The sequence below is a fragment of the Leguminivora glycinivorella genome, chromosome 1, assembly GCF_023078275.1.
Source record: "Leguminivora glycinivorella isolate SPB_JAAS2020 chromosome 1, LegGlyc_1.1, whole genome shotgun sequence".
Taxonomy (NCBI): domain Eukaryota; kingdom Metazoa; phylum Arthropoda; class Insecta; order Lepidoptera; family Tortricidae; genus Leguminivora; species Leguminivora glycinivorella.
The window spans coordinates 3,197,647-3,224,092 of record NC_062971.1 but is presented as its reverse complement, the minus strand read 5'-3'; the positions used below and the strand labels follow the sequence as shown (position 1 = coordinate 3,224,092).

Genomic DNA, 26,446 nt, shown 5'->3' with positions numbered 1-26,446 from the left:
CTTTGTATAAGGCAAATTGCCAGTTACTGACCAGTGTGCAATAACTGGCCACTATGTACTAAAAATGAAGTATCTTTACCAATAAACAACAGAGTTATTTTTAACCGCCTTCCAAATCTCAAAGGAAGGGGTTATCAAGTCGTCTGTATGTTTTTTTTTTTATTTATTTTTTTTTTTTTTTAATGTTCCTCGATATCTCCGTCGTTACTAGACCGATTTTGAAAATTTTTTTTTTGATTGAATGTATATGCATACAGATTGGTCCCATTTTTCTCAGAACCCAGTTCTGATGATGGGATCCTGGAGAAATCGAGGGAACTCCTCAAATCTGAAAGGCATACATATGGTGATTTTTGTGTTTTTAAAGGAACAGCATGCATTTACGTACGGAACAGTGACATTTGGTGCAGTGGAACTCCTGATGATGGTCAGAATGGAACTCCTCAAATCTGAACGGCACACTTATAGTGACTTTGGTATTTTTATAAGAACAGCATGCACTAACGTCCAGAACAGTGATATTTGGTGCAGTGGAATTGCTGATGATGGTCAGAACGGAACTCCTCAAATCTGAACGGCACACTTCTAGTGACTTTGGGGTCATTCCAGCGAAACCGACACCACAGGCATAAAAATTAAATAACTTAATTTACATTTAAATCTACATCTAGAGAATAGAACATTATGCCTAATTTTATGAATCAATGAGTTTTTCCTTTTTATGACATTTTTTTGCATTTTATATGTGTCCAAACGTACCCCTAGCACCAGTTGTCTAAGGTGGCATATATATACCCTAAGTTGGCAGCGCTATTTCGCGCTTTTAATAAACATTATGGAGAAAGTGATATGTGTAAAAGAAAATATATTTAAAGCTGTTTAAACCAGTGGCAAGTAAATTTAAATTAAGTTTCATGGTTAGGATTTATTGGGCGTCTACACAATGCGTAACTCACGTCCCGCCCGTCACAATAAAACAAAGTTTTTTCTTGTTTACCCTAAAAGTATCTAAACTCTTGATGTCTTACTTTGTGAAAGTAACAATTAGGTTGAGGTTGGTTATTTTAGCTAAAAAACGCGTTGCTCTTGTGAATAAAAGTATACTTTTAACGCTTTTCAAAGTAGGTCCCACCCGTCACAGTGACGTGTGAGCAAAATGGGTTATCTGATAAAACTTGAGTTAATGAGTATAAAATCCTTCTTTTAAGTTTAGTTAAACCTAACTGGGTTATATTAAAGCAAATTATATGTCTAATATTGCTTAATTCGGTTGTGGTATTACTTTTTAGAACACAATGAATGCAATGAGGCCTATGAGTCAGGAAGAAGTCTTTTTCATTAAAACTGGTAAAATTTTTGACATTATTTCTGACCCACTGATAAAAGTATGTGGTAATAGACTGTTTGACAAGGTTTGACAATTTTCTGAACCTTTAAAAATTCAAGTTGAAAAAATATTTTTTTTGGTTTAATGCTCTAAGAAAACTACTGAAATTATTACTTGTAACATTAAATAATTAATAAAAGAGCTGATTTAAAGTAAATACAAACGAACTGTCTTTATATTTTTCATATATTTGTATACTCAAATGTTACTCGTCCCACCCGTCACAAAGCGCTGTCCCACCCGTCACAAGCATTGAGAAGCAAAATTATTTTTGTTTTACGAGTTATTTGCGTAAATTATACTAATACCTAATCTATATAATATCAGGAATTAAATAAAAAATGGTTGTTTAACAAAAGTTTCGTAGTTTCTTACCAATTGCGAATTGTGTAAGTCAAGTCGGAGAGGAGAGGCACTTTGAAGTCCCACCCGTCACACTTCTTATACCATCAATTTCTCATAATAATAATGACATTTTCATATTTTTTTTGATGGTACAGTACGCATTGATTATTCAAGTAATTGATAATGTCATATTTAATACGCTAATTGTTGCCGTTTGGCAGAAATAAAGCAAAATGTAGGCAAAAAAGAGTATAAATATCCCACCCGTCACAATGGAATGACCCTTTGGTATTTTTATAAGAACAGCATGCACTTACGTCCAGAACAGTGACATTTGGTGCAGTGGAACTGCTGATGAAGAGTGAGCCGCCCCTGGTTAGAGTTCCGTTCTGATAATCATTCTCATCTGTAAGTACTTCAGAATCATCCAGATTTCAAAATTGGTTCAGAAATGACGGAGATATCGAATAACAAACATTAAAAAATATACAGACGAATTGATAACATAATCCAACATTTGAAAGTATTTATCACCAGAACCCCAAAGGAAGGCGGTTTTTTTTTTCTTAAAAATTATTTACATAAAATTTCTATTACTGGCCACCTCTCAGTAACTGGCCACGTTATGCCAAAATTAATTCAGTGTACCACTACACAGAGTTCATTTTTAGTACAAGGTGGCCAGTTATTAGAAGGGGGCTAGTTACTGCCAACTTATCTTACCAGAAATAATGGACATTATAAATTATTAGAGCCCCCGATAAAATGTAACAACAAAATAATACAATTCCGTGCCTTAATTGGACCATCCGTTTTGCGGCTATTGAGAATATTGAGTTAAGTGAACAAATAATCAATCAGTCTGTCTTGTGTCATGCCGACTTTTTCCCATCGTACAGTAAACTAAGAAAAAGGACCAACCATTTATCTGAATATTGAATAAATATGACGTACTCAAGCAGAAAGTAACTAAATAATTACTAACTTCTGCCCGCGACTGTCGATATAAAATCTTCTATGTCTTTCAGCGAGCCTCGAACCCTATACCACGTTGAATCTATCAATTGTGCGTTTTAAACATGAAGATATACCAGGCATATTCAATGCCGCATTTATAATATTAATAGGTTAGGTACAGTATTTAAGATTTTTTTTTATAAAGAGTTAACAGAAGCATGGCACTACATTAATATATTTTAATCCTAAATAATACGCACTCTCGAAAAATACCTACCCCCTTATTCATAAACGTTCAATAAAGTTCGTTTGTCCCTTTCCGACGTATTGGTGTGATAGAAAGAGACAAACGAACTTTATCGGCTTGATAACTTTAGTGAACGTCTACGAGTATGAATAAGGGGGCTACTCTTTACCAGTATTATTTGCAGCAATACTTATAGGTACGTCTGCCCTGATTGTCGCTATCAGCCTGCTAACCGATAAGCGCCGTAAACAATGCGCGTATCGATCTGTATGTCACCGTTCATGTGATTACTATGCAAGGACACGAAGCCGTGACGCAACGTATGCGTCATTGGTAGACGTCCGAATTAGTCAACGCCAGACCCGGCAAGGAAAATGTAAGGTACAGCGGGGCAAATCTCGACTGGGGGGCAAATGTAATTAATCCATTTTTTTCATTATTACAGTATGATGTTGAGTTCTACATGTATCCACTGAACACGCCTACCATATATAACCGGTGGACACTCTATTTAATAATGCAAACATTGTAAAACATGGAAATAATGGACCAGTTACTTTTGCTCCTCAGTCGAGATTTGTCCCGATGTACCTTACCCTGAGAATCGCCACGATAAAAATACATCCAAATTTATGGATATAGGTGGCACAGCGCAACACTATTAAAATTATAAATGTGTACCTACCTAATTCTGTGCACAATAATGTCTATATTTAATTAACGCTTTGTTCCAGATCTGTCCCACACAATTTAAACTATAATTAACTAATTGAAGATTACTAATTGAGTGGCAAATTTTGACAAGGGCGTTCCAGGAGTTAAGTTCACGTCTCCCGGGTCTCCCCTAAGGCGATTTCCACATGTAGGCTATTTTCAACGAGGAAGCAAACTGATATTTCTTCATGTCTAGTGGCGCCACTATGTCATATACATTTATTAAAATATCAATCAAACAAAATAATCATTCATAAGTTTCAAAGATAAACATAGCTACAGATGTAAAAACGAAAGAACTTGCCATGCTAGTTCTGTCAATGTCAATACTTCGTGCACTGAGACTGACTGAAATGAAATAGCATGACAAGTTCGTACGTTTTCGTAAAAATACGAAAGAAAAACATTTCGCACTACATCGATACCTATCCATCGATCTAAACTACCTAGATGCACCATCACGGCTTAGAATGTGTCCGCAGCAAATTGTGCTTGAAAATGTTCTAAGCACAATTGGGCGGTCAGTAGCGCTTCATCCGCCGTGTCGGCAACATGCCTAAGTGCTCCGTAAAAAAGTGCAAAAATAACACCTTATATACGTTAAAAAAGGATGACGTATCGTATTTCAGGTAAGTAATTGTTAATAATTTTATAATGTTATGCATTTGTGGCCAAAATGGCTTCCTAACTTACTAAAAACATTTATTTTCTAGAATAATTGAAGTAAATTCCTTGATTTGGTCTTACGCAGTTTGTCTCTTTCTCTCGCGCTGTACTAGTAATGAGCGGACGGCGACAAAAGATGGTTGAAGTGGAACATAGTTAAAAATGGAATGATGGAGTCGCTAATTTATATTTTTTGTAAAAGAAGCCTATTTCATATTAATAATGTATGTATTTATTTATTATTATGGACCAATAAGTCTGAAATAAATGATTTCAATTCAATAACATTAATACATATCTTATAAATTACTTTAATTATAAAAAGAAACAACCCGGGAATAGCAAATTCGTTTTTAAGTAATAAAAAAGGTTTTTATTCCAGATTCCCAAAACAAGACGTTGAAAGGGAAAAATGGCGCAAGATTATAGCTGAGGAGCGGAGAGAAGATTTACCCACACAAAGCTTTGAAAGAAATTACGTAGAATAATAAATTAATGTCATCATTCAATTCTTCTTTGTTTTAATAGCTACTTAATTAATTCATATTCTCCAAGTGCACCATCCCTCACACACACCACATACAATCCCTCAACTGTTTACTTTCACATAATCGCTACACGCACACACACACACACACACACACACACACACACACACGTATGTTATATATATATATATATATATACAGGCTGTCCCACGGCGATGCCACATGGAGGGAAAATACCTTAAATATCGTAGATAGCATATTTTGCTGAAAGGCGACTTTATTTTATTTTCAAAACTTAGTAAAAGTGCATTCAAATTTTTTTAATTTTTACTATGAGGCCTTATACAGGATGTATTTTGAAAGCGGGTCAGTAAAGCCGGTATGAGATCCCGTAGTCCTACATGAAACTAGTCTAAGGGGACCATCCATCAATTTCAAATTGATGAAAAATGGCATTTACAGATTTTGGAAAAAATATACAGGGTGCGAGAAAAAGGGCATTTTAACAAACTTTTTTTTTTGGTGCATTGTCTTGAGTTGACCCCTAAGCAATTATTAATACTGAATAGGAGTGGAATCGATTGGCATCATAAAAATACCATGTGGAAAAAAAAAATTCATACAAATTGTATGGGAAAAGTTTTTCGTGATTTGTGACTTTTCTAGCCAGACATTTTTTTTTTGGTCCCATACAAGCTTTTGATACTGGATAGGAATGGGATCTATTGGCGTCAAAAAAAATATTTACGATCTACGATATTTAAGGTATTTTCCCTCCATGTGGCATCGCCGTGGGACACCCTGTTGTATATACCTCAGTTGACTCTATTTAATAATGCAAACATTGCAAAACGTGGAGATATTGATCAGTTGCAATTTTCCCCCAGTCCAAATTGTCCCGCCGTACCTTATATATTTTTTTGTTTGAGATGATATCAATAAAAATATCATACAGTAAAAACTCATTTTTTTCGCTTAAAATACGCAAAATCTCGAAAAATGTTATACCAAACAATTTGTTCCTTAAGAAATTTTCTATCTAATAGGATTTTTTAAAACAGTTTTTCGCAAAAATACCGCAAATTTCCTCATTCTCGCCTTTCATCTCATAGCGCGACTCCCATGATGCCTCTGTCCATCCTCGTTCCCAATGTAAAAATGGCGTTTAGATTGTTGTAGCGCGAACGAAATTAAACTTATGTTGGTTGCAATAAGACGTAGATTTGTTTAAAAATATGCACACCTGCGATCTGCGGTAATAAAATTTTATGGCTTTCGCGATGATCACATTCATTAATGTCATAACCGCCAATTGCTTGCATTTGAAATTGAACTTTAAGTACTAAGAAATAACGTTGTTTTTGTAAAAAAATGAAAGTTGTTTTTACTACATTGCGAAGTTTTCGTTTGTCAACTAGACGCACACATTTGCAACTTAGCGATCGGACACTTTTGAGTGTCGAATTTGTAGGTGATAGTGTATCTAGGAAAGTTTAAATCGATGTACCTATCAGTAAAATGGGTTGACTTAGAATCGCCTAGAAAGGCTGAGCTAGTGAGCTTACATGAAGGAAACGCGCTCAACAATAAACCGCAGGCGACGTGAGACACAGCTACGTAAACAACAGCTAGGCCACTTTACGATTCAGGTATAAAAAATACGAACAATCACGTGAGACATTTGTATAATTCAAGCACAAAAATTGGGTTGGGGACCAAAAACAAAACGTGGATGGGCAACAGGACGCAGCAATCAATAGAACATTCCGCTTCCACTAATCTTGTAATCAGACTGTATTTCTGGACATTTTAGAATGCATGTAAAATGAGCTGCGAAATTTTCAATGAATTAATGGATAAAATTGCCGTGCAATTTTAGGTACACTAGGATTTTATTTATGATTCGGGACACAGTAATCCCTATCGTTAATTACTGAGCATGACGCTATTTTCCTAAAATATTAACGTGAACAGAATTAATGTGAGCAGAAGAGATAAGGAGTCTGTAAAATTTACATTTAGGTATTATGTAGTATTGCAGCTGGGCAAAAAGAGAAATTAAAATTGCCACTTTTTAATTTCTACAGGTTTTTGCCACACTATAAATGCAGCATTTAAAAAAACATCAATATAAATGTGACGCCTCTGTTCTCTAAGTCACAAGATTGTAACATAATCGGGTCAAATTGAGATTCCGTATCACCGACTGGCGTGCCGGTAGTGTCGGTATCGAATTCTACGGCGTCTATATTAAACAGTTCTAAAACAGTTTTGCACGGCTTCTTTTCTAATATTGTATTTTGTTCGATTATTTATTAAATAATTAAATAAATTTCGCCTCGGCTAGTGTGTGACCTTGAGTAAGCCCATTTATCCATACTTAATATTATAAATGTGAAAGTGTGTGTGTCTGTTTGTTTGTCCGTCTTATAGCGACGAATTGACGTAAATTTTGAAGTGGAGATACTTAGTTGAAGGGCTGGAGAGTGACATAGACTACTTTTTGTCTCTTTCTAACCCCCTACTTCCCTAAAATGGGGGTGGAAGTTTACATGGAGTATTCCGCCATTTTCGAATTTAACGCGAGCGAAGGCACGGGCAAAAGCTAGTAGCTAATAAAATGGTGAAATATGACGTAAATGCCACTTCGTCACTTCTTGGAGACCTATTGGAATTGGAAGCCATGGAAAGGTAGTTTGACGTAGTAACTATTGAACTAGGTATTTCTGAAGCGCGAATTAAAAGAGTTAAGGTAAGGTAAAAGCTTAAATATTGACCATGACTTTCTACTTTTAACATTACTAAATGTTTACAATGGGGTCTAGAAGTATGTTTAACAGATTGCAACCTTCTTCTTTTCTCTAAGCTTGTATAATATTTATAATGTAATGGCAAACATTATTTTTAAATATGTATGATAATGGATATTGTAGAAACTTTATGTTTTAGCTACGAGAACAGCTCAGTGGACATTTTGTTATAAAAACTGCCTGCCACTGTGTTTGCACTAGAATATAATTCCTGAAGAGTATAATTTATTATGTTAAAGAATGATTGTTTCAAATACTCTATTTTGTGTGCAATATTGTGCAATCATTGCCTCGTTACTAAATGCATTAGAGTCCAATGAAGCCTGGAGACAAAATATATGACGTCATGCAGTCAATGAAATCATAGTTAATGTAGGTAAAACAGTAGCCCTCGACAGTCATAACAAGGAAATTAACCTACAGTATATCATATGCACATTGAGTATAATGGCAAGCGGACATATAGTAAAATTACTGTAGTATAAGGTAAGAAGTACTTTGTTAATGCATATACTTAGTTGTCAGTCAATTAGACTGTAAATATCCTTAATCAATTAGTATTTATTATTTTTTTCGTAGTTTGCGCATGTATCAAATTCCGTCGCCAATGAACAAATAGGAGCTGCGTGTATGTATTTAGCCCTGTTCAATTGTCTATTATAAGTTTCTAAATCTTATTCAATTGTGATCTAGCTACGTCAAGACTTAAGTAGGTACCCTAATTTTTGGCACGATTTTGAATCCAATCTTGGCGTCCTTAGACTCGCACTAGCCTCGGACAGGTATCCCGGGTTGCCCGCAGGGGCAACGCAGCTTACGCATCCATTTCCTCTACTCACTATTCAAGGGCCTATCTTTAAGGATAAAAACTTTCATTTTCTACAGCTCGTTATGTAGCACCGTGTCGACTTACGCTAGTTTTTGGCACGATTTTGAGTCCAATCTTGGCGTCCACGAGACTCGCACCAGCCTCGGACAGGTACCCCTGGTTGGGGATGCGACTGGACTGCCCGAAGCAGCAGGGGCAACACAACTTGTGCCACTTCCTCTACTGACTATTTAAGTCTGAAAACTCCTTTTATTTTCTAAAGCTCGTTATGTAGCAGTTTATAGATTTGACTTACCCTAGTTTTTGGCACGATTTTGAGTCCAATCTTGGCGTCCACGAGACTCGCACCGGCCTCGGACAGGTACCCCTGGTTGGGGATCAGACATGACCGGCCGAAGCAGCAGGGGCAACACAGCTTGTGCATCCACTTCGTCCATTTTGGGTTTAGACGGCCGTACGGCTCCTCGTCTTTTGGTTTGAATACGCCTATTATTTTCTGTAATTGGAGACAAATTGGTTAATTATACAGACGATACATTAGTTGATAATATATTACTGTAATACACGGTGTTCATGAGGAAACAGAATACTTTTAACCAAGCGTTTCAAAATTAGGAAAACCAAAAATTTTCTTTTGTAATCTTTGTTTTACTTTTTACATAAAAAGTAAATGTTATTCATTTAGGTTAAATATTTTTCAATTGGTAATAAATAGCTCTGAAACTAGGCGTAATCCAGTTTTATGACATTTTAGTCTCAGTTTTAGTGTGTATTCCTGTATTGTTAAAATTATTCGGTTTCCTCATGAGCACCGTGTATAACATGTAAGTAAGTGTTGCTTAATATTGTTTTAACCTTAAACAAAAAAGAACTCGTTTGTTTGAACTGCGAAGTAAAAGTCGACCCATGCAATAAAATCTTCTTTAAGGGTTCGCCCACGCCGCGCCAGAGTCGTGGGAGGCGCCGTTCGCGATGCAAATTGTATGACAATAACGTCGACTTCTGTTTTATTTACCCTTGAGATTTTTCTCGTATAAACATACGAAACTTTCCACTAAGCAAGGTATCTATTATAAATTTAAATCTATTCCTCTGATACTTCAGAACAAATACTTTTAAAAGCACGATAGTTGATTTATGTGTCACATCATGCAATGTATATTTGACTAATGTAACTGTACGAGTTTATTAAGCGAAGTATTATTGCGTATAAACAGCGAAGTATGACGCATTTTGTTATTATGAATTATCAAAAGAGGACGCGTCACGATACTTCGATTCTTTTCTTACAAGCCAATTCCTATTAGGCAAGGTACAGCGGGGCAAATCTCGACTGGGGGCCAAATGTAACTGGTCCATTTTCCATGTTTTACAATGTTTGCATTATTAAATAGAGTGTCCACCGGTTATATATGGTAGGCGTGTTCAGTGGATACATGTAGAACTCAAGATCATAGTGTAATAATGTACCTTACGTAAGTTTTTTCAAGTGCTATTTGGTACGTAAATATGCCTGCGCTAGTAGTTGTGTAACTTTACTAAAAGGGGTGAAGTAAGATAACAATGGCATTGACCTCAAAATTAGATAGAATCGTAGGTGGATTCAAGAAGTAGATAAGTATATTTTTAGTAGTGTTTTTAGCGAACAACGACCTAGTTGATAATTTTCATCTACAAGGCAACGATTGTTTTTAACTTTATAATACGTTTGAATATGAAATGAATATACTCTCTTGAACAGAATATCCCCATCGCCTATGTCTGAATTGGCCACGTTACTTTTGAACCAGAGGGGCATATTTACCCTATGGTCAACCGGGCCATGGCCCAAGTACTAGCACTGCAGGACCGATGGTCGCGCAATAAACGATAAAACGTTAGGCCGTCCTTTTCGAACTATTTGTAAGGGCGCCAAATCCGTAAAATACGTCTCTTTGTACCCGACACACCAAATAAGGGGACCATTCTCGAAGTCCCCCTAACCCCGCGTCGGAATATTTATCTATGCTCCAATTCAATGTAAAACTAGTATGGACCAGATCTACTTAGTGTGAATAAGAGCAGGAGCAGTAGGTTAAATATGTAGATAGTGTTTATAATTTAAATAAAAAATAATTACGCTATTGTAAGGCATATAGACTGAAACACATCGCGTAATTTTAAAGTATGTGTTTACGTAGGATATAGGGTGGGTTTAATGTTCTCGTATTTAATGTTTTTGGGATGCACGGAATGTTTCACTATAGCGAGGAAAGTACAACGCAAAAACGCGTTTATCACTGTTTCTAGTAGTTCAACAGGTGGTAAATCATCCTCATCACTAGATTCACCCACTTTTATCCATTTTAAAACAGAAAATTTGACTATATTCAAAGTCAAATTACTTTATACACTTGTGGATAAAATGCGTTTTTACCCGCTGGCATCAAAGAATGAATCACGTGTTTCCGAGCTAGTGAAGGGAAAAGTATATTTCCCGCTATGATTTTGTACTTAATTTGATAATGGTTCTGCGTTGTATCAAATAACGTATTCGGAAAGCCGCGGTTGGTCACGGTCACAGGAAAAGTAGATCGTATATTGAAGGTTGTGGTCAGTTGCTTGAGACGTTACCGGGGCATAGAAGGGGAGGGAACTCTGTAGATAATGTTCTACCTTTTTAAACATAAAACATACTAACGTCTGCATCCGCATGACAATAAACATGTATCGTGACGCGAATCCGCGTCTTCGGCAAGGAATGGGTTAAACTATTATTAGTTAAGTTTTAACCATGTCATAGGGCTCTTTTAATTGTAATAGATACGCCGTCGATATCAGATATATTGGAGATGCCAAGGTGCTCAATGTATGTACATAACAAAATAGACTATAAGCGGCAGTTTTTTAAGTATTTTTGTATATAAAGGACGAATCGTGACAACTGGATACCTAGCCAACGTCAAAATTGCTTACCTTCCGTACCGTATCGTAGCTCTCTCTATCGATCTTCCGTAAATGCGCTACAGAGCGAGTGGCGTTCCATTAGCTACGAAGTGTCAACGATTCTAACTTCGGCTAGGCCGACAGGCATTTTTTTGATTTTCAATACAAATTCATATCTAACGCAATTTGATTCAAGAGATCCAGGTTCATCTAGTGATAACTGCCTGCCATCGAACCTTGAACTCTATCGCCATGATGACAAAGTCGCTGATTATTTTTCCGCGCAGAATAAGCAACCTAGGTGAGATAGCCTTGTCGCGTTCATTTGTTTCATTAATCATCGTCAAGACATCGATGGATAATTTCTAACAAGTACAATTAAAATGAGCTTTAGACTTGAGAAGTAAAGGTCGACTTTTCATACACACATACATACATAAGCTTGTATTACCAAAAGAGGTAGTCATAGCACATGAGACTGCTTAAGTTCCAGTGCCACGTTAACACAATTAAGGGGTCATTATTTTACTTTGGTATATTTTTACTATTGAATTTGCATTGGATATTTACCTAAATCTTACTCATTGCAGCAAATCTAAAAAAATAAACTATTTTTACTTTTCCTGATTCAATCTTATATTATAGTGATTTTTTAAATCTGGATGGATTCTAAAACGCGTAGAACTAAATTATGTGTTCTGAACTGAAGGTTATTTATAATTTTATTAAGGGCCACTTGCACCAATAAAAAGGAAGGGTTAACCTACCTTTTTAGGGTTCCGTAGTCAACTAGGAACCCTTATAGTTTCGCCATGTCTGTCTGTCCGTCCGTCCGTCCGTCCGTCCGTCCGCGGATAATCTCAGAAACCGTAAGCACTAGAAAGCTGAAATTTGGTACCAATATGTATATCAATCACGCCAACAAAGTGCAAAAATAAAAAATGGAAAAAAATGTTTTATTAGGGTACCCCCCCTACATGTAAAGTGGGGGCTGATATTTTTTTTCATTCCAACCCCAACGTGTGATATATTGTTGGATAGGTATTTAAAAATGAATAAGGGTTTACTAAGATCGTTTTTTGATAATATTAATATTTTCGGAAATAATTGCTCCTAAAGGAAAAAAAAGTGCGTCCCCCCCCTCTAACTTTTGAACCATATGTTTAAAAAATATGAAAAAAATCACAAAAATAGAACTTTGTAAAGGCTTTCTAGGAAAATTGTTTTGAACTTGATAGGTTCAGTAGTTTTTGAGAAAAATACGAAAAACTACGGAACCCTACACTGAGCATGGCCCGACACGCTCTTGGCCCTTTTTTTTTATATGGAATTTGTTAGAAGACAGCCCACTAACCCTGAGTTAAGTGGTTGATGCAAATGGGCCAAACACGGTTAAATGTATTACAAACTGATTAATGATATAACTATATTTTGTACATTTTGAAAAAAAATCATTAGGTCTCATTTAAAAATAGGAGTCTCTTCTAATTTGGCTACCTGAAGCCACTTAATTAAAATAAATTAAAATAAAATTCGTTTATTTCAGATCCATCATTGATCCATAACCACTAACCTACTAATTGCCTAACTACTAACCTACGTCATACTCATAAAAAAAAAACAACGATTAGCGATTTAGTCGTCAATTAGGATACTTGAGCTCTTTTACGTATACCTATAATATAAGTTCGCCGCTGGCCGCGGTAGAGAGCGGACGTGTACAGTGGATCCGTGATAATTTGTTGTTCTAAAGTTGTCGGTGTCAGTTTGTGATTGGTTCGTGTGAAGTTTTCAAATTCCTTGTCTCTCTTGAGGCAATTTTATGGACTTGCCCCGCCCACTGGGCGGTCCTAGAGAGGGATAAACAGTTTTGTGTTCTGGCTCACCGCTGCCGGGATTTGAACTCGGGTCGCCTGCGCTGCAGCCGAGCGCTTGAACAACTCAGCCACGGTGGATGGATCCAGCGCGACGAAATTATTAGTCATAATTGGCATCTGCGCTACAACTCCCGTAGCTGTGCTACGACTCCCGTAGCTGAGCTACGACTTCGCTCATTAGTGACGTAAGACCAGTGCTACGATATCTCGCAGGATCTGAGTACGCGGACTAAGTACACAATGGAGAATTTGGTTTGTTGCAAGAACCTAAACACAAAAGAGGACATAGTTAGTTGCTCAACGTGTAGACAGGCATATCATTTAGCTTGTTTGGCCGCGGCGTCGAATCGAGACTGCTTATCACTAAATCTTCCTGCGGATTGGACTTGCTCTACATGCACCTGCAGCAAAGGCAGGCAGGGCAGGAGAGAAAATCCTCCTGTCAGGCCGAACAAACGGGCTGCCCCAAACTCCCCCCCAAACTCAAGTAATGATGACGATGAGCAGCACAAATGCTTAAGTAAAGATGATATTCGCGAAGTTCTACGAACAGAGTGGCGCAATCTTTTTCTATCAGATATAAGCAGCATATTGGAAAAGAGTATATCGTCGTATCTGCAACCCATAAAAGACGATATAGACAAATTAAAAGAGGATGTTGCGTCTGTGAGACAGTCTATGGACTTCATAAACAATGAATTTGAAGAAATCAAGATTGACGCATCTAATTCGTCGAAAGAATGCGATCGGCTGCGAAAGGAAGTGGATACCCTTAGAACATCAAACCTAGAGTTGAATAAACGTATAAGTGATATGGAGCAGCATTCCCGAGCGTGTAACGTGGAAATTCAATGCCTACCAGAACATAGATCGGAGAATTTAGTAACGATGGCTACGCAGTTAGCTAAAGTGGTATCTTGTGATATTAAAGAAGAGGACATCCATCACTGCACGAGAACCGCCAAGCGCGATCAGAGTAGCGCGCGACCTAGAGCGGTAATATTGCAAATGAAGAGCCCCATAGTACGCGATAGATTACTTGCCTCCGTCGTCAAGTTTAACAAAACTCACCAGTCGGATAAGCTTAATACGAGCCATCTTGGTATTGGTGGAGACAAGAAACCGGTTTATGTAGCAGAGCACCTGTCTTCATATAATCGGGATTTACATAGAGCAGCTCGAATGACAGCAAAGGATAAAAAATATAAATATGTCTGGGTGAGAAATGGCAGAGTTTTTCTTCGTAAGGATGATAACTCACCGGCTATAGTTATAAAAGACTTAGACTCAGTTCGTAAATTATAGTTAGGTAAATTATTTAATTTAAGTTTTAATTTTAAGTTAATGTAAGATACTTATTAGATTTTTTCCCCCTTAAAATCGATATTTTAACCTGTTATTACCAAAATGTCAGAGGTTTAAACACTAAGTTACATAATTTCCAGTGCAGGGTGTCTATAAATGAGTATGATATTATCTGTGTAACAGAAACCTGGTTACAGGACAATGTAAGCGACAGTGAATTATTTGACGATAGATATATTGTTTACCGGCGAGATAGAAATCTTGACAGTCCTTTTTCTAAAAAAACAGGAGGTGGTGTAATGATAGCAATACATAAGAAGTTTGCATCCCACAGAATATATGAATTTGAAACTCATACTGAAGATTTATGGATTGCTATTGAATCCCGTAACAAAAACCATGTAATAAAAATGTGTGTCTGTTGTGTATATTTACCACCACCTGTAAAAATAGCTGATCTAGAACAATTTGTAGATAAAGCATCAGCGCACTTGCCAACTTTCAGCGATGTTGTAGTGTTGGGGGACTTTAACCTGTCCACTGTTGAATGGGCGCCTACTAACTCCGTCACGCATTTGCAAGCGACAGCTGACTCCTCATGTGGAATTAAGCACATTCTTACTGATTTTATGGATTTTTGTGATCTTAAACAATATAATCATGTCAGGAATTGCAAAAACAGAATTTTAGATCTCATACTGTCTAATAGACTTGTCACAGTGGAGGAATGTAACGATCCACTTAGTAATGTAGATCACTTTCATCCACCTCTAGATATTTCAATAAATTGTAATCCAGAATGTACTTTGTCACCTGGTCTACAGCCTAGGCCTAATTTTTATAAAGCAAATTACGAGCAAATAACTAAATACCTTAATGAATCTGATTGGTCGGAGATAATGGAATCGTGTCACGATGTTAACGATATGGTGCAGAAACTGTACGAAACGCTCCAGCTTGCCATTAAAAAATATGTTCCTATAACTACACCAAGGGGTAGCAAGTACCCACCGTGGTTCACAAAGGGTCTTATTAAAACTATAAAGGAAAAGTATAAGATTCGAAAAAGGTACAAAAAATATCACAATCCGCTTGATTTGCTTAGCCTGAATTTGCTTAAAAAAAGATGTAACGACGGAATTATTACTTGTTATAATAATTATTGCGAGAATCTTGAAAGTAATATAGCACAAAATATTAAACATTTTTGGTCGTACGTAAAGCAGAAAAGGAAAAACAAATGTGTGATACCATCTAAAATGCACCTAGGCAGTGATCAGGCTGTGGACTGCGCCAATATCTGTGAATTATTTGCTAAAAATTTTTCGTCTATTTACACCACCCCTGATCTTAACACTGTTGAAGCAAACACATCAAATATGGAAAAAGATACGACGTTCTCCAGCTCATTAGGTCTTTTTTCAATTACGGAAGAAAATATCATGGCTAAAATTAAAACGCTAGATTTGTCCAAAGGGCCAGGGCCAGATAACCTACCTCCAATTTTCATAAATAGATGTGGGAAGTCTCTTTTGTTACCACTTAAAATGATATTTAATAAATCTCTCGAAACAGGCACTTTCCCTAACACTTGGAAGGAAACAAAAATTGTACCTGTTTATAAGGATGGTCTAAAATCTGATATAAAAAACTATAGACCCATAGCCATCCTATCCATTATGCCAAAAATATTTGAATCATTAATATATCCAAACCTATATGCTCACTTTAAACAACAGTTAACAGACAAGCAACATGGTTTTATACAGGCGAGATCAACTAACTCTAACTTAGTAGCTTTTGTAGAGAAACTGGCTGAAAACTTGGATAACCGCGTACAGGTAGATGTGGTATACACAGATCTAAGCAAGGCATTTGACAGAGTCAATCACGCCGTTCTGTTGCGGAGACTATCCGAGTGTGGCGTAGGAGAACCCTTACTGACGTGGTTCCATTCATACCTAACTGACCGAAAACTTCAAGTCTCAATCAACGGAGAAACATCCCAGCCATTTTTTGCTGCATCTGGGGTACCTCAGGGTTCTCACCTAGGCCCATTGCTGTTTTTGATTTTCATCAACAGTATAGTAAACTGTTTTTCATTCTCGGAACCATACCTGTACGCGGATGATTTAAAGATAATGCGGCCCATTAAACATGAGGTAGATAGGACCCTCCTCCAAGCAGATATAAACAGATTGAACGACTGGTGTATCGAAAATAAAATGGAACTAAATCCTAAAAAATGTTTCCAAATTAGCTTCACAAGAAATAAGAAAATCATAAGTTCAAAGTACGATATAGAAGGTGAGCAACTACAAAAAGTAAACACCATACGTGATTTGGGTGTCATTATAGACAGTAAACTAAACTTTAACGCACACTATGATGGTATCATAAAGAAATCCTCAAGAATGTTGGGCTTTCTAATAAGGAACTCCAAGCATTTCAAACAGGTTCGTACCAGAAAGATACTTTATTTTGCCCTAGTGAGAAGCACTTTGGAATACTGCTCACAGGTATGGTCACCCTTTTACGAAGTCCATAAGAGCCGCATAGAAAATATACAAAGGCGCTTTTTGACTCACCTAGGGTTTGTTTCGGGTAATGCAAATAGATTACGATCGTATCAGCAGCGTCTAAAGTATTTCAATATTTCTACGCTAAGCAGTAGGAGAAAAATGCTTGACTTAACATTCTTCTTTAAATTAATACACAGTGAAGGAGTGGAATGTCCAGAATTGCTTGCAAAAGTAAATTTTGCCTGCCCTACTAGATTGCCGCGCCCTGGTGTTTACAAGCTGTTCAAAGATCACTTTAGAAAAACAAACCTGGGCCGCAACTCCCCGCTGTCCAGGTTTTATCATACGTACAACCATCTTCCGAACTCCTTGGGTGCTGATATACTTGGTAACAACCTCATAGAGTTTAAAAGAAAGGTTCTGAAGTATTTCAGCGCCCAGGACTCTGGGAGACTGTAATATGCATGTTAGGTTTCTTTATAACATATTTAGGCTCGCATCCCGCATGTACTCCAACAATTGCTTTTTTCTTTAATTTACTAGGATGTTTTTATTTTATTTTTATTTAATCTTACTTGAAATCTGTCCCACCGCTTTTCGAACGAAAAGTGTAAAGGAATCCAATTTCTAAAGTATGTTATTATTGTATTTTTTGTTTTTGTTTATGTTTACTAAATTTAATTATACTAATAGTTCAAGTCCAAAAGACCTACTACTGTACATATGTTTGTCCAAAGATACTGGTGCATGATGTGATTACCTATAATTGGGCAAACATCTAACTTTAAATTAATGAAGGTTTAAAAATGTTTGAATGATGTACTGTCTGTTGGTGATCCTAAATAAATATAAAATAAATATAATAATATAATAATAATTATGATTATACATAGAGTGTAAAGATGACTTTGCTGACGCGCGAATTGGACAAATATACCTTTTAATTATATGACAATATGAACCCAGGCAAGTGGTTTTGTGAGTAATCTATAATTTCTTCCTGCTTCAATGTATAGAAAAAGTTTTCTTAATTTATTCTTTCTTTCCATAGACCTGTGGCGTTTGACAGCTACTCTTTATTAGTATGGTTTTGAAGAGCACCTTCTGTACTTACCCCACCAGGGTTCTTGACGAAATAGGAGCCACTGGAGCCCTGGTATATCCTCTCCGGGAAGATGTTGTTGTCGATGGCCACCTCCGCCTGCCATACCAACTCGCTGAACTGTGGGTCATCTGTCAACAATGTTTCAATTATAAATAGTACTAATATAATACTTAGGGAATACCATTTATGGTAGTATATTAATTTGAAATTTACCTAAAAAATAAACATGCATTAAAGGTCTAAAGCTTAACACATTACAATTTAACATCACCTAACACCTGACTCAAAATATATAAATTCAAATTAAAGGCTGAACAAGTAAACCCACAATTGAGTAAATTTACAGCCTTACATTGTTTCTCCTACGCATTGTTAAGCCTGCATGTACCCCGCCTTCTGATGAACTGTCAGAAATTTATTCAAGTAGGAAAACTTTCCTGAAAGGTTGTTTTTTTTGTCTCTATTTGCTAAACTATTCTTAGTTTCTCAATACATGGCCTTTGACCTATTGTTTACTGGTTTTCTTTGTGAATCTTGTCTTACATTTTGTTGTATAAGGTACAGCGGGGCAAATCTCGACTGGGGGACAAATGTAACTGGTCCATTTTTTCCATGTTCAACAATGTTTGCATTATTAAATAGTGTTCACCCCACCGGTTATAAATGGTAGGCGTGTTCAGTGGATACATGTAGAACTTAATATCATAGTGTAATAATGAAAAAAATGGACACACTTGAATAAAATTAATAATCTGTTTGATTATACAAATTCTAAAGTGGATTGCACCATTTCCTTTAAAATTAGAATCTAGACTTAAAACAATATCCAACCTGCTAATCAAAATTTGAGTCACTCTTAATTTCAATCATATAAAAGGGCTTTAATTAACTAAAACACATAAAACTCATTGCCACACTCCTCATTATGAGCAGCAATTATAAATGAGCTAGTTTTTGAGCAACTCATTCAACGAAACCTGTTTATCAGAGAACATTGAAATTAGCATGTTTATCTACAACCAAGTATTGGGTAAATGCCATGACAGTAAGTTTCAAAAGATTAACAAGTTGAGAACATATTTGTACCCCTGTCGTTGAATAAGTATACTATATGTAATTATGTCAACTAATATCATCAATGGCCTCTAACATCAATACTATGATGGGTTAAGCAGCGTCCATTAGGTTGCGGCACTTCCGCAAGTGGCTAGTGAGCCCAATGCTAGAGCGGCAGCCAACTATATGTCAACTAATATAATTGTAAATATTTCTCCATTTACTCCGGTCTTGGGCAGTTTGGGTAACCTCCTCCCACCCCGGAGCGGATGACCGGAGTAAATGGAAAAATATGATTCGAGCCCTACACCCCAGCAGAGGGTAACAGAATGCAAAGAAGTAGAATATAACTGTAAATAAAGTTTATTAAATTACGGAGTGTAAGGTGCAATTCAACTTGATCTGAATAGATGAAATTTTGTATCTTAAAGTAGCTTGGAAATCATATCCTGTGTTTAATAGAACAGCATTAAATATATTTACTTAGGTAAGAGTTAGTGCAACTTTCACTTTGCACATAATATTAAAACAATTTATTTGGTAGCTTATACAAGATTAGACTTTAATGTATGTATGTCAATTACTTAAAAGTAAGAAATTATTTTTCAAAATATGATTTAAATAAATGAATTGAAACTGACAACAGAATATAACTAGTAACGGTATTTATACAAGAGATGAGTATTTCTTTAAAGGCTTCACAGGTAGCATATGGCATAACTTTTTAAATACCAAGTGACACAATATTATCGTTTTAAAATAAAACTATGAACATTATAGAGAGAACAATAATATATTTTGCTCACCACAGTGAAAAGGCTGATCCATGTTAAAGAAATTTTATAAAAACACCAAAAAAGCAAAGACAATCTGCAATTGTTACAGTTGGCTGAAAATTGACATTGTACCTTACCTTGTAGCTATATTCACTCAAGTTGCCTGAGTAAACATTATTTTTCTAATGAATTTACAGTAGCATGAAGTTGATCACTTAATTATGCAAAACTTAGTAGCAAAACAAAGCCAAATTGTTATCACCTTGCATTCAGGCAATAATACAGAACCCGAAGGTCAATTTTACTATCTATGTATCAATGTCATTAGATTATAAAATAAACAGACAGTATGGAAGCCATAAAACCCCTTACAGGGAAGCCAAACAAGTATTTTTATAAAAAACTGAACCTAACCGATTTCAATTGAACATGATTGTTCTCCATATGTTTTGTGGGCGCAAACTTATGTTTTTGGTAAATAAATAGGCGGATACATGAGTCAGTGATAATAGCACGTAATTACCTGGAAAATGGTTGTAGGACACTTCGAAGTCGCTACGGCCGCCCAGGAGCGGCTGCGACTCCCGGTTGACCCCCGGGGAATCCACGTTGCCCTCGAAACCGACCTCTGGCACTAAACAAATCTCCTCAGCACTACTGGACAGAGATACCACGCCGTCATCCGGCAGCGTAATTGGATTGTGCGGCTTGTCGAAATCGAGGTTCAACAGAGTCTCTTCCGTACTCATGAGTAATGTTAAACAGCGATACTCTGCCGAGCCTCATTTAATTCGTCTTGTAAATTCTTTGTTCCACAATCATTTACACAAACACGACCACTTCATTCATTGTAGCCAAGCAGAGACTATAGAGCAGTGACAATTTGACAAATTCGCGACTGACAGATGACGAAATTGGCATAAGGCCGCTGTACACACATGGCCAACAGCTCCACCAACCCCCTTGGCCATGTGTGTAGAGGGCTACTTGGCCGTAAGTTGGCAGTTGGCGCTAGCGCTTGCCGGCCAACCGATTCGTGTCGGTTTTTTGTCCACACATCAAAGGATCTTGGCGCCAATGGCCAACTGCGTTTACACATTGGCGCTTCATTCAGTTGGTCGTCAGCCGTCAGAGAGGACGGTAGTGAAATATTTACGAAAATAATAAGTTTATCTATGTCAATAATAGTGTAGATTTTAGGAAATAAAATAACCTTGCAAATGTTTAATGTATTTCCTAAAAAAGATAAATGTTCTTATCATAATATTAAAAAAATTGTTAATATTTCAAATAATTTAATTTTACTACGGGGTTATTATTTTTTAATCAAATTTTTCTGTCAATGTCTATGATCTAGAATTTCCTAGATTTTTCCATTCCACGTCCATCTTTCATGAAGAGCCAATGCCAAGTGATTGGTTCGCCAATGTGTAAACAGCGGCTCTAATCTTTGCCAAGGGCTTTCACAAAGGGTTGGTGGAGCTGTTGGCCATGTGTGTACAGGGGCCAAGACTAATATTTTTTCTACATAGTGCAGCAAGCGAATCGGTATTGAAGGTAATCGATATCAAATCGATACAAGTTAAAATCTTATTTGCTCGTACATGATGTTTTTAAACGTGCTATCAGTTACATGTTAGAAATGCAAATTGGAAATTCGATCGTTAACTTTTATACAATAATACGGGTTAAAAATAAATTAAAATCCTGCAGTTTTAATAATATAATCTATCTCACCGAAGCTTTGCCTTTGATATTGTAACAGGCGTATAACATTTAGTTGGACTTGGCGGGGGCACTGTCGTACAGCGTTAACGGTTTTTGATATATTTATATTTGCGTTGCGTGTTATGTAAATGACAAGATTTATTAATAATTATAGTTTCTACTATAAATGAGTTTAGGTACTCATGGCCATAAACTAGCCGAGGCAAAGACGTGGCCTACGATGGAGCGAGCTCGCCCAGAAGGTTCACCCTTAATTTGAAGTATAGTTCAGCCAGAACCATATTTCAGGTACAGAAATAATTAATCTTCTCCCTCTGCTTCTAACTTTATATGCTGTAACGCAATGCAGAAGGGGCTCAGTTATCTTTGCAGCGGATTGTCCGTATATCCATACTAATATTATAAATGGGAAAGTGTGTGTGTCTGTTTGTTTGTCCTTCTTTCACGGCAAAAAGGAGCGACGAAATCACGCGATTTCTTAAGTGGAGATAGTTGAAGGGATGAGAGTCACATCAGGCTACTTTTTGTCTCTTTTTAACGCGAGCGAAGCCGCGGGCAAAAGCTAGTTATTGATAAAATAAAACAAGAAAACAGACTGTATTTCTACGAATGTTTATTATATTATAAGAAGATATAAACAAAATAATGTGCAAAAAACTTACAAGTTCCTGTGAAGTCTGGTTAAGTAGCTATCTCGGACCGGACAACAAACAAGCAAGTTCCTTTGTTTTGAAATGGTTTTGATACTACTTCGGTTCACTATGGCTCTCAACTTGTGATAGTACAGTCAGCTGCAGAGAAAAGTATACCCCCCTACATAGAAATTTGTATGCAAGGGGGTCCTTTTCTCTGCAGCTGACTGTACCTATTTCGTGATTTTACTTGTCTCCCAAAGTCCCAACGATTTCATAAATAGCACAAAGTTTGGAATGCCATCAAAATGATATCAAATACAGACTTAGATTAAACTATAATACATTGACAACGAATTCGATAGAATCGCCGGTTAAGGGTTAATTAATACAATAAACGACACAGAAATGTATAGATGTTTGACTTTTGCACCGGCGGGGCTGCCAAAGTCGCTGCAACTTAGGTTCGTATGGCTCGACATACGTAAATATAAACGCTTTAAATAGAGTCTGTTCGGAAAGTCGAGTGGTGAAATGTATGGGGTCCAATACATACCACGACTCTTGACTTTTGGAACAGAATCTAAAAGATTATTCATTTTTCTTGGGCCTTGTAGGTTCAAAATTTTGACTTGACATTTACACTTCACGATAATAATATTCCATGTAACAATTCCTATCAGTAATCGTATTAACAATTAAGATACATTTAATCTATACTGGAGAATTTTATGGGAATAGCCCAACCATTCTCTATCAACTATCAGACGAGTACTTAGTGTCAAAGCCCTTGGAATCGCCATAACCTTCGAATTCCTTCTCAAACGTCCCCTTGTCAGAATACCCTTGTTTCCCGTACACTCCTTTCTTCAGCTTATGATGGATGTGCCCTTTATTAAAACCAGCGCCTCCGCTCAGACTGTAGCCGCGGCCTTTAGCACCAACTTTGTTAATAGAGCCCTTGGTTTCATCGTCTTCGTAAAACACTTTGTCTTTCTTATACTCATCCTTATGGTGGACGCGGTGGAAGCCTCGAGTCTTGGTTCCCTTCCTGTACGTTCTGTCTTCTTTGCCTTTCACGCCGACTGCTTCCGCGGCTGCCGCCTCAGCTAAGGCGTAAGCAGCATCATCATCGTAATATCCTTCGTCTTCCGCTCCTAATCCTTTGAAGAACTTTTTCAGATCATTGACTTTCTTTTTCCCTTTAACGCCTTTGCTAACTTTATTATTCTTTTCATATCCTGTTGTTTTAGCTGTAGTCTTCTTCTCATCCTCGGCGTCGTCAAGAAGCTTCGAATAATCGTCCAAATCTTCCTCTTCCACCTCGTATTTCAAGTCATCCAGGTCAGTGTCAAGGTTGTCGAATTGTAAAGTGCCTACACTCACCGGCGACGAATCCGCGAAGCAAAAAACTAATATCAATGGCAGAAATTTTCGCATTGTTACGTTTTTGTGTTGCGCAATTGAACTGGGTTGCGACACTGACATACATGGTTGGAGGCGTCGTTTTATACTGTTTTTAAGCCAAGGATGGTTTTTTCGTTAGATGTTACTTCTGGTTGCGGACGATTAGATCCGTAATCGATATGGCGATTGGAGGCAGCGGTTCGGATCGGTCAAGGCTCCATGTGATTATTTCTGTACGGTCGTGCACACGCCTGTTCTAGGTTTAGGGCAGTTAAGAGAAGCATCTAGAATGGTTCCGAATCAACTCCAAATCTACCTACTCAAGGCCGATAGTACACTACTTATCATAGATATATGATCATAGGTCTGTATGCCGTCCTTTTTCTCCAACGTGGAGAAAAAGGACGGCATGTTCACAGTCATGTTGCCTATGATCATATTTCTATGATAATGATAAACATAATATGATAGTGGACTAATATCGGCTAAAACGGTTGTTGCAACGGCAACTAGCAACCTAGTCAATTCCAAGCGAGGTACTTTGATAAGTAAGGAACAGTATGCATAAACATACAGCACCTACCCGGCGATAATGATGATTGCACCTCGATTTTTATCGTCCTCGTAGAGCGTTGTCTCTTTCTTGCTTATGTGACGTTAATTGTCTCTTTCCAAAGACCGATGTGCATTATTTGTCGCCGTTTACTGTACCTTCCTAGACAAATGGCCTAGGATATGCCCTAAAATTACGCCGGGACTCTAGTCTATCTATACTACGTCCAAAAGAGGTGTGGGCATTGTCAACGTCATTTGAATCATCTCGCTCTGCGTGGTAGGGCACAGTACAGCCGATAACATTCCAAATCTGAACCAGAACCAAACTTGGGAAAGTACCTCTATAACCTACGTCAGAGTCGGGCAAATTTTTTTTTATTGGGGGCCAAAATATGAAGGAATTTTATAGGCGGGTCTAGGGTTGCAAATAGAGAAAAAACCAAATGTTTTTTTTCAGAATTGTGAAAAAAAACCGACCTTGGTTTTTTTCTAAATATGTTTTTTTTTCAGATGAACAAATAATACGACAATAACGGTTTTTCGTGAATTGTAACGTGTTTCAATAACAATATATAACGTAAATTTTATTTATAACTGTACTAGCTTTTGCCCGCGGCTTCGCTCGCATTAGAAAGAGACAAAAAGTAGCCTATGTCACTTTCCATCTCTTCAACTATCTCCACTTAAAAAATCACGTCAATTCGTCGCTCCGTTTTGCCGTGAAAGACGGATAAACAAACAGACACACACAATTTCCCATTTATAATATTAGTATGGATTATATTAAATCCATACTAATATTATAAATGCGAAAGTAACTCTGTCTGTCTGTCTGTCTGTCTGTCTGTCTGTCTGTCTGTCTGTTACGCTTTCCCGCTTAAACCACGCAACCGATTTTGATGAAATTTGGAACAGACAATCTTTAGACCCTGAGACAGAACATAGGCTACTTTTTATTTCGAAAAAAAGGGATGAAGGGGTTGAAAAAGAGGTATTTCTTAATTTTAAAAGATAAAACCATGAAACTTTATATTTTAGCACTTGATAAGAAATCATTAAACATATATTTAAAGTCACATACAGGTCGAACGCGATTAATTAACATTATTTTTACCTTTAAAATAAACATGGTGGGAAATAAACATTAACTAAAAGCGGGTAGATTATATTTATTTGTCTACCCCGAACATTTATATAAATTAATATCGGGTAGTTTTGTGTTGTTTACATCTCCGGTGACATTTTGCTGGGACGTCAGTCTTCCGCGACCACGGCCAGTGCAACCTGGCCGAAACGTTGGGAAAAAGGTAAAAATAATGTTAATTAATCGCGTTCGACCTGTATGTGACTTTAAATCGAAACGTTGGGAAAAAAGGTAAAAATAATGTTAATTAATCGCGTTCGACCTGTATGTGACTTTAAATATGTGTACAAAGCGCGAGAACTTAAAGTGTTATATCATTAAACATCTTGATAAGGGATAGGGATAGGGATAGGGATAGGGATAGGGATAGCGATAGGGATAGCGATAGGGATAGCGATAGGGAAAGCGATAGGGATAGCGATAGGGATAGCTATAGGGATAGCGATAGCGACAGCGATAGCGATAGCGTTAGCGATAGCGATAGCGATACGGATACGGATACGGATATGGGTATCGTTAGAGGGATACGGATAATTGGTCGGCGGTCTCTTACAATCAATGTGCTCTAAGACGATCGTTGTTTGCTTGCTTGAAGATTACGTTTGCGATAAGTATAAGCAAAATGTAAAAAATTGTAAGGGATAATAGAAAAAAGTACTTTTTACCCACCGATCATAGTGTCGAAATACGGGCTATGTGGGATGTTTATAAAGGTTTCCCCAGCGTATATAGAATTACCTACGCTGTGGTCGATGTGTAATATTTCTACAATCATTGCAAGCAAAAGTATTACGTGCAATCGAAATAATCGCAGATAAATATACCTACAGAGAAACATATGTAAATAGTTTTAAGTTTTTTCAGTTTTGAAACCTAATCCAAGTCTTATTGTACTAATTGTACGTCACTGTTTCTCGAAACTCTCGAAAGGCATTGGCTCCGACTCCAAATTAAAGCATGCGCGATTGTTG

At 37.0% G+C, this 26,446-nt stretch overlaps 2 protein-coding genes across 2 annotated transcripts in view; both read right to left on the bottom strand.

The window, feature by feature from the left end:
* The window catches only part of LOC125225669 (phosphatidylinositol 4-kinase type 2-beta), a 29,290-nt gene extending 8,409 nt beyond the window's left edge, over nt 1-20,881 (bottom strand). The window contains exons 1-3 of the mRNA XM_048129487.1: nt 20,533-20,881; nt 18,187-18,305; nt 8,739-8,939 (exon numbers count right to left, since the gene is read on the bottom strand). Of these exons, the coding sequence (XP_047985444.1) occupies nt 8,739-8,939; nt 18,187-18,305; nt 20,533-20,758 (546 nt within the window). The 5' untranslated portion in view covers nt 20,759-20,881. The remainder of the gene's footprint in view (nt 1-8,738; nt 8,940-18,186; nt 18,306-20,532) is intronic.
* Nucleotides 20,882-23,125: 2,244 nt separating this feature from the next.
* Nucleotides 23,126-23,809, bottom strand: LOC125233182. The gene has a single exon (XM_048139076.1). It carries the CDS (start codon nt 23,807-23,809, stop codon nt 23,126-23,128), a length of 684 nt encoding a protein of 227 aa, XP_047995033.1.
* Nucleotides 23,810-26,446: the final 2,637 nt, after the last annotated feature.

Coding starts and splice junctions, on each gene's coding strand:
- LOC125233182 (XM_048139076.1), bottom strand. CDS start 23,809: ATGCGAAAATTTCTGCCATTGATATTAGTTTTTTGCTTCGCGGATTCG.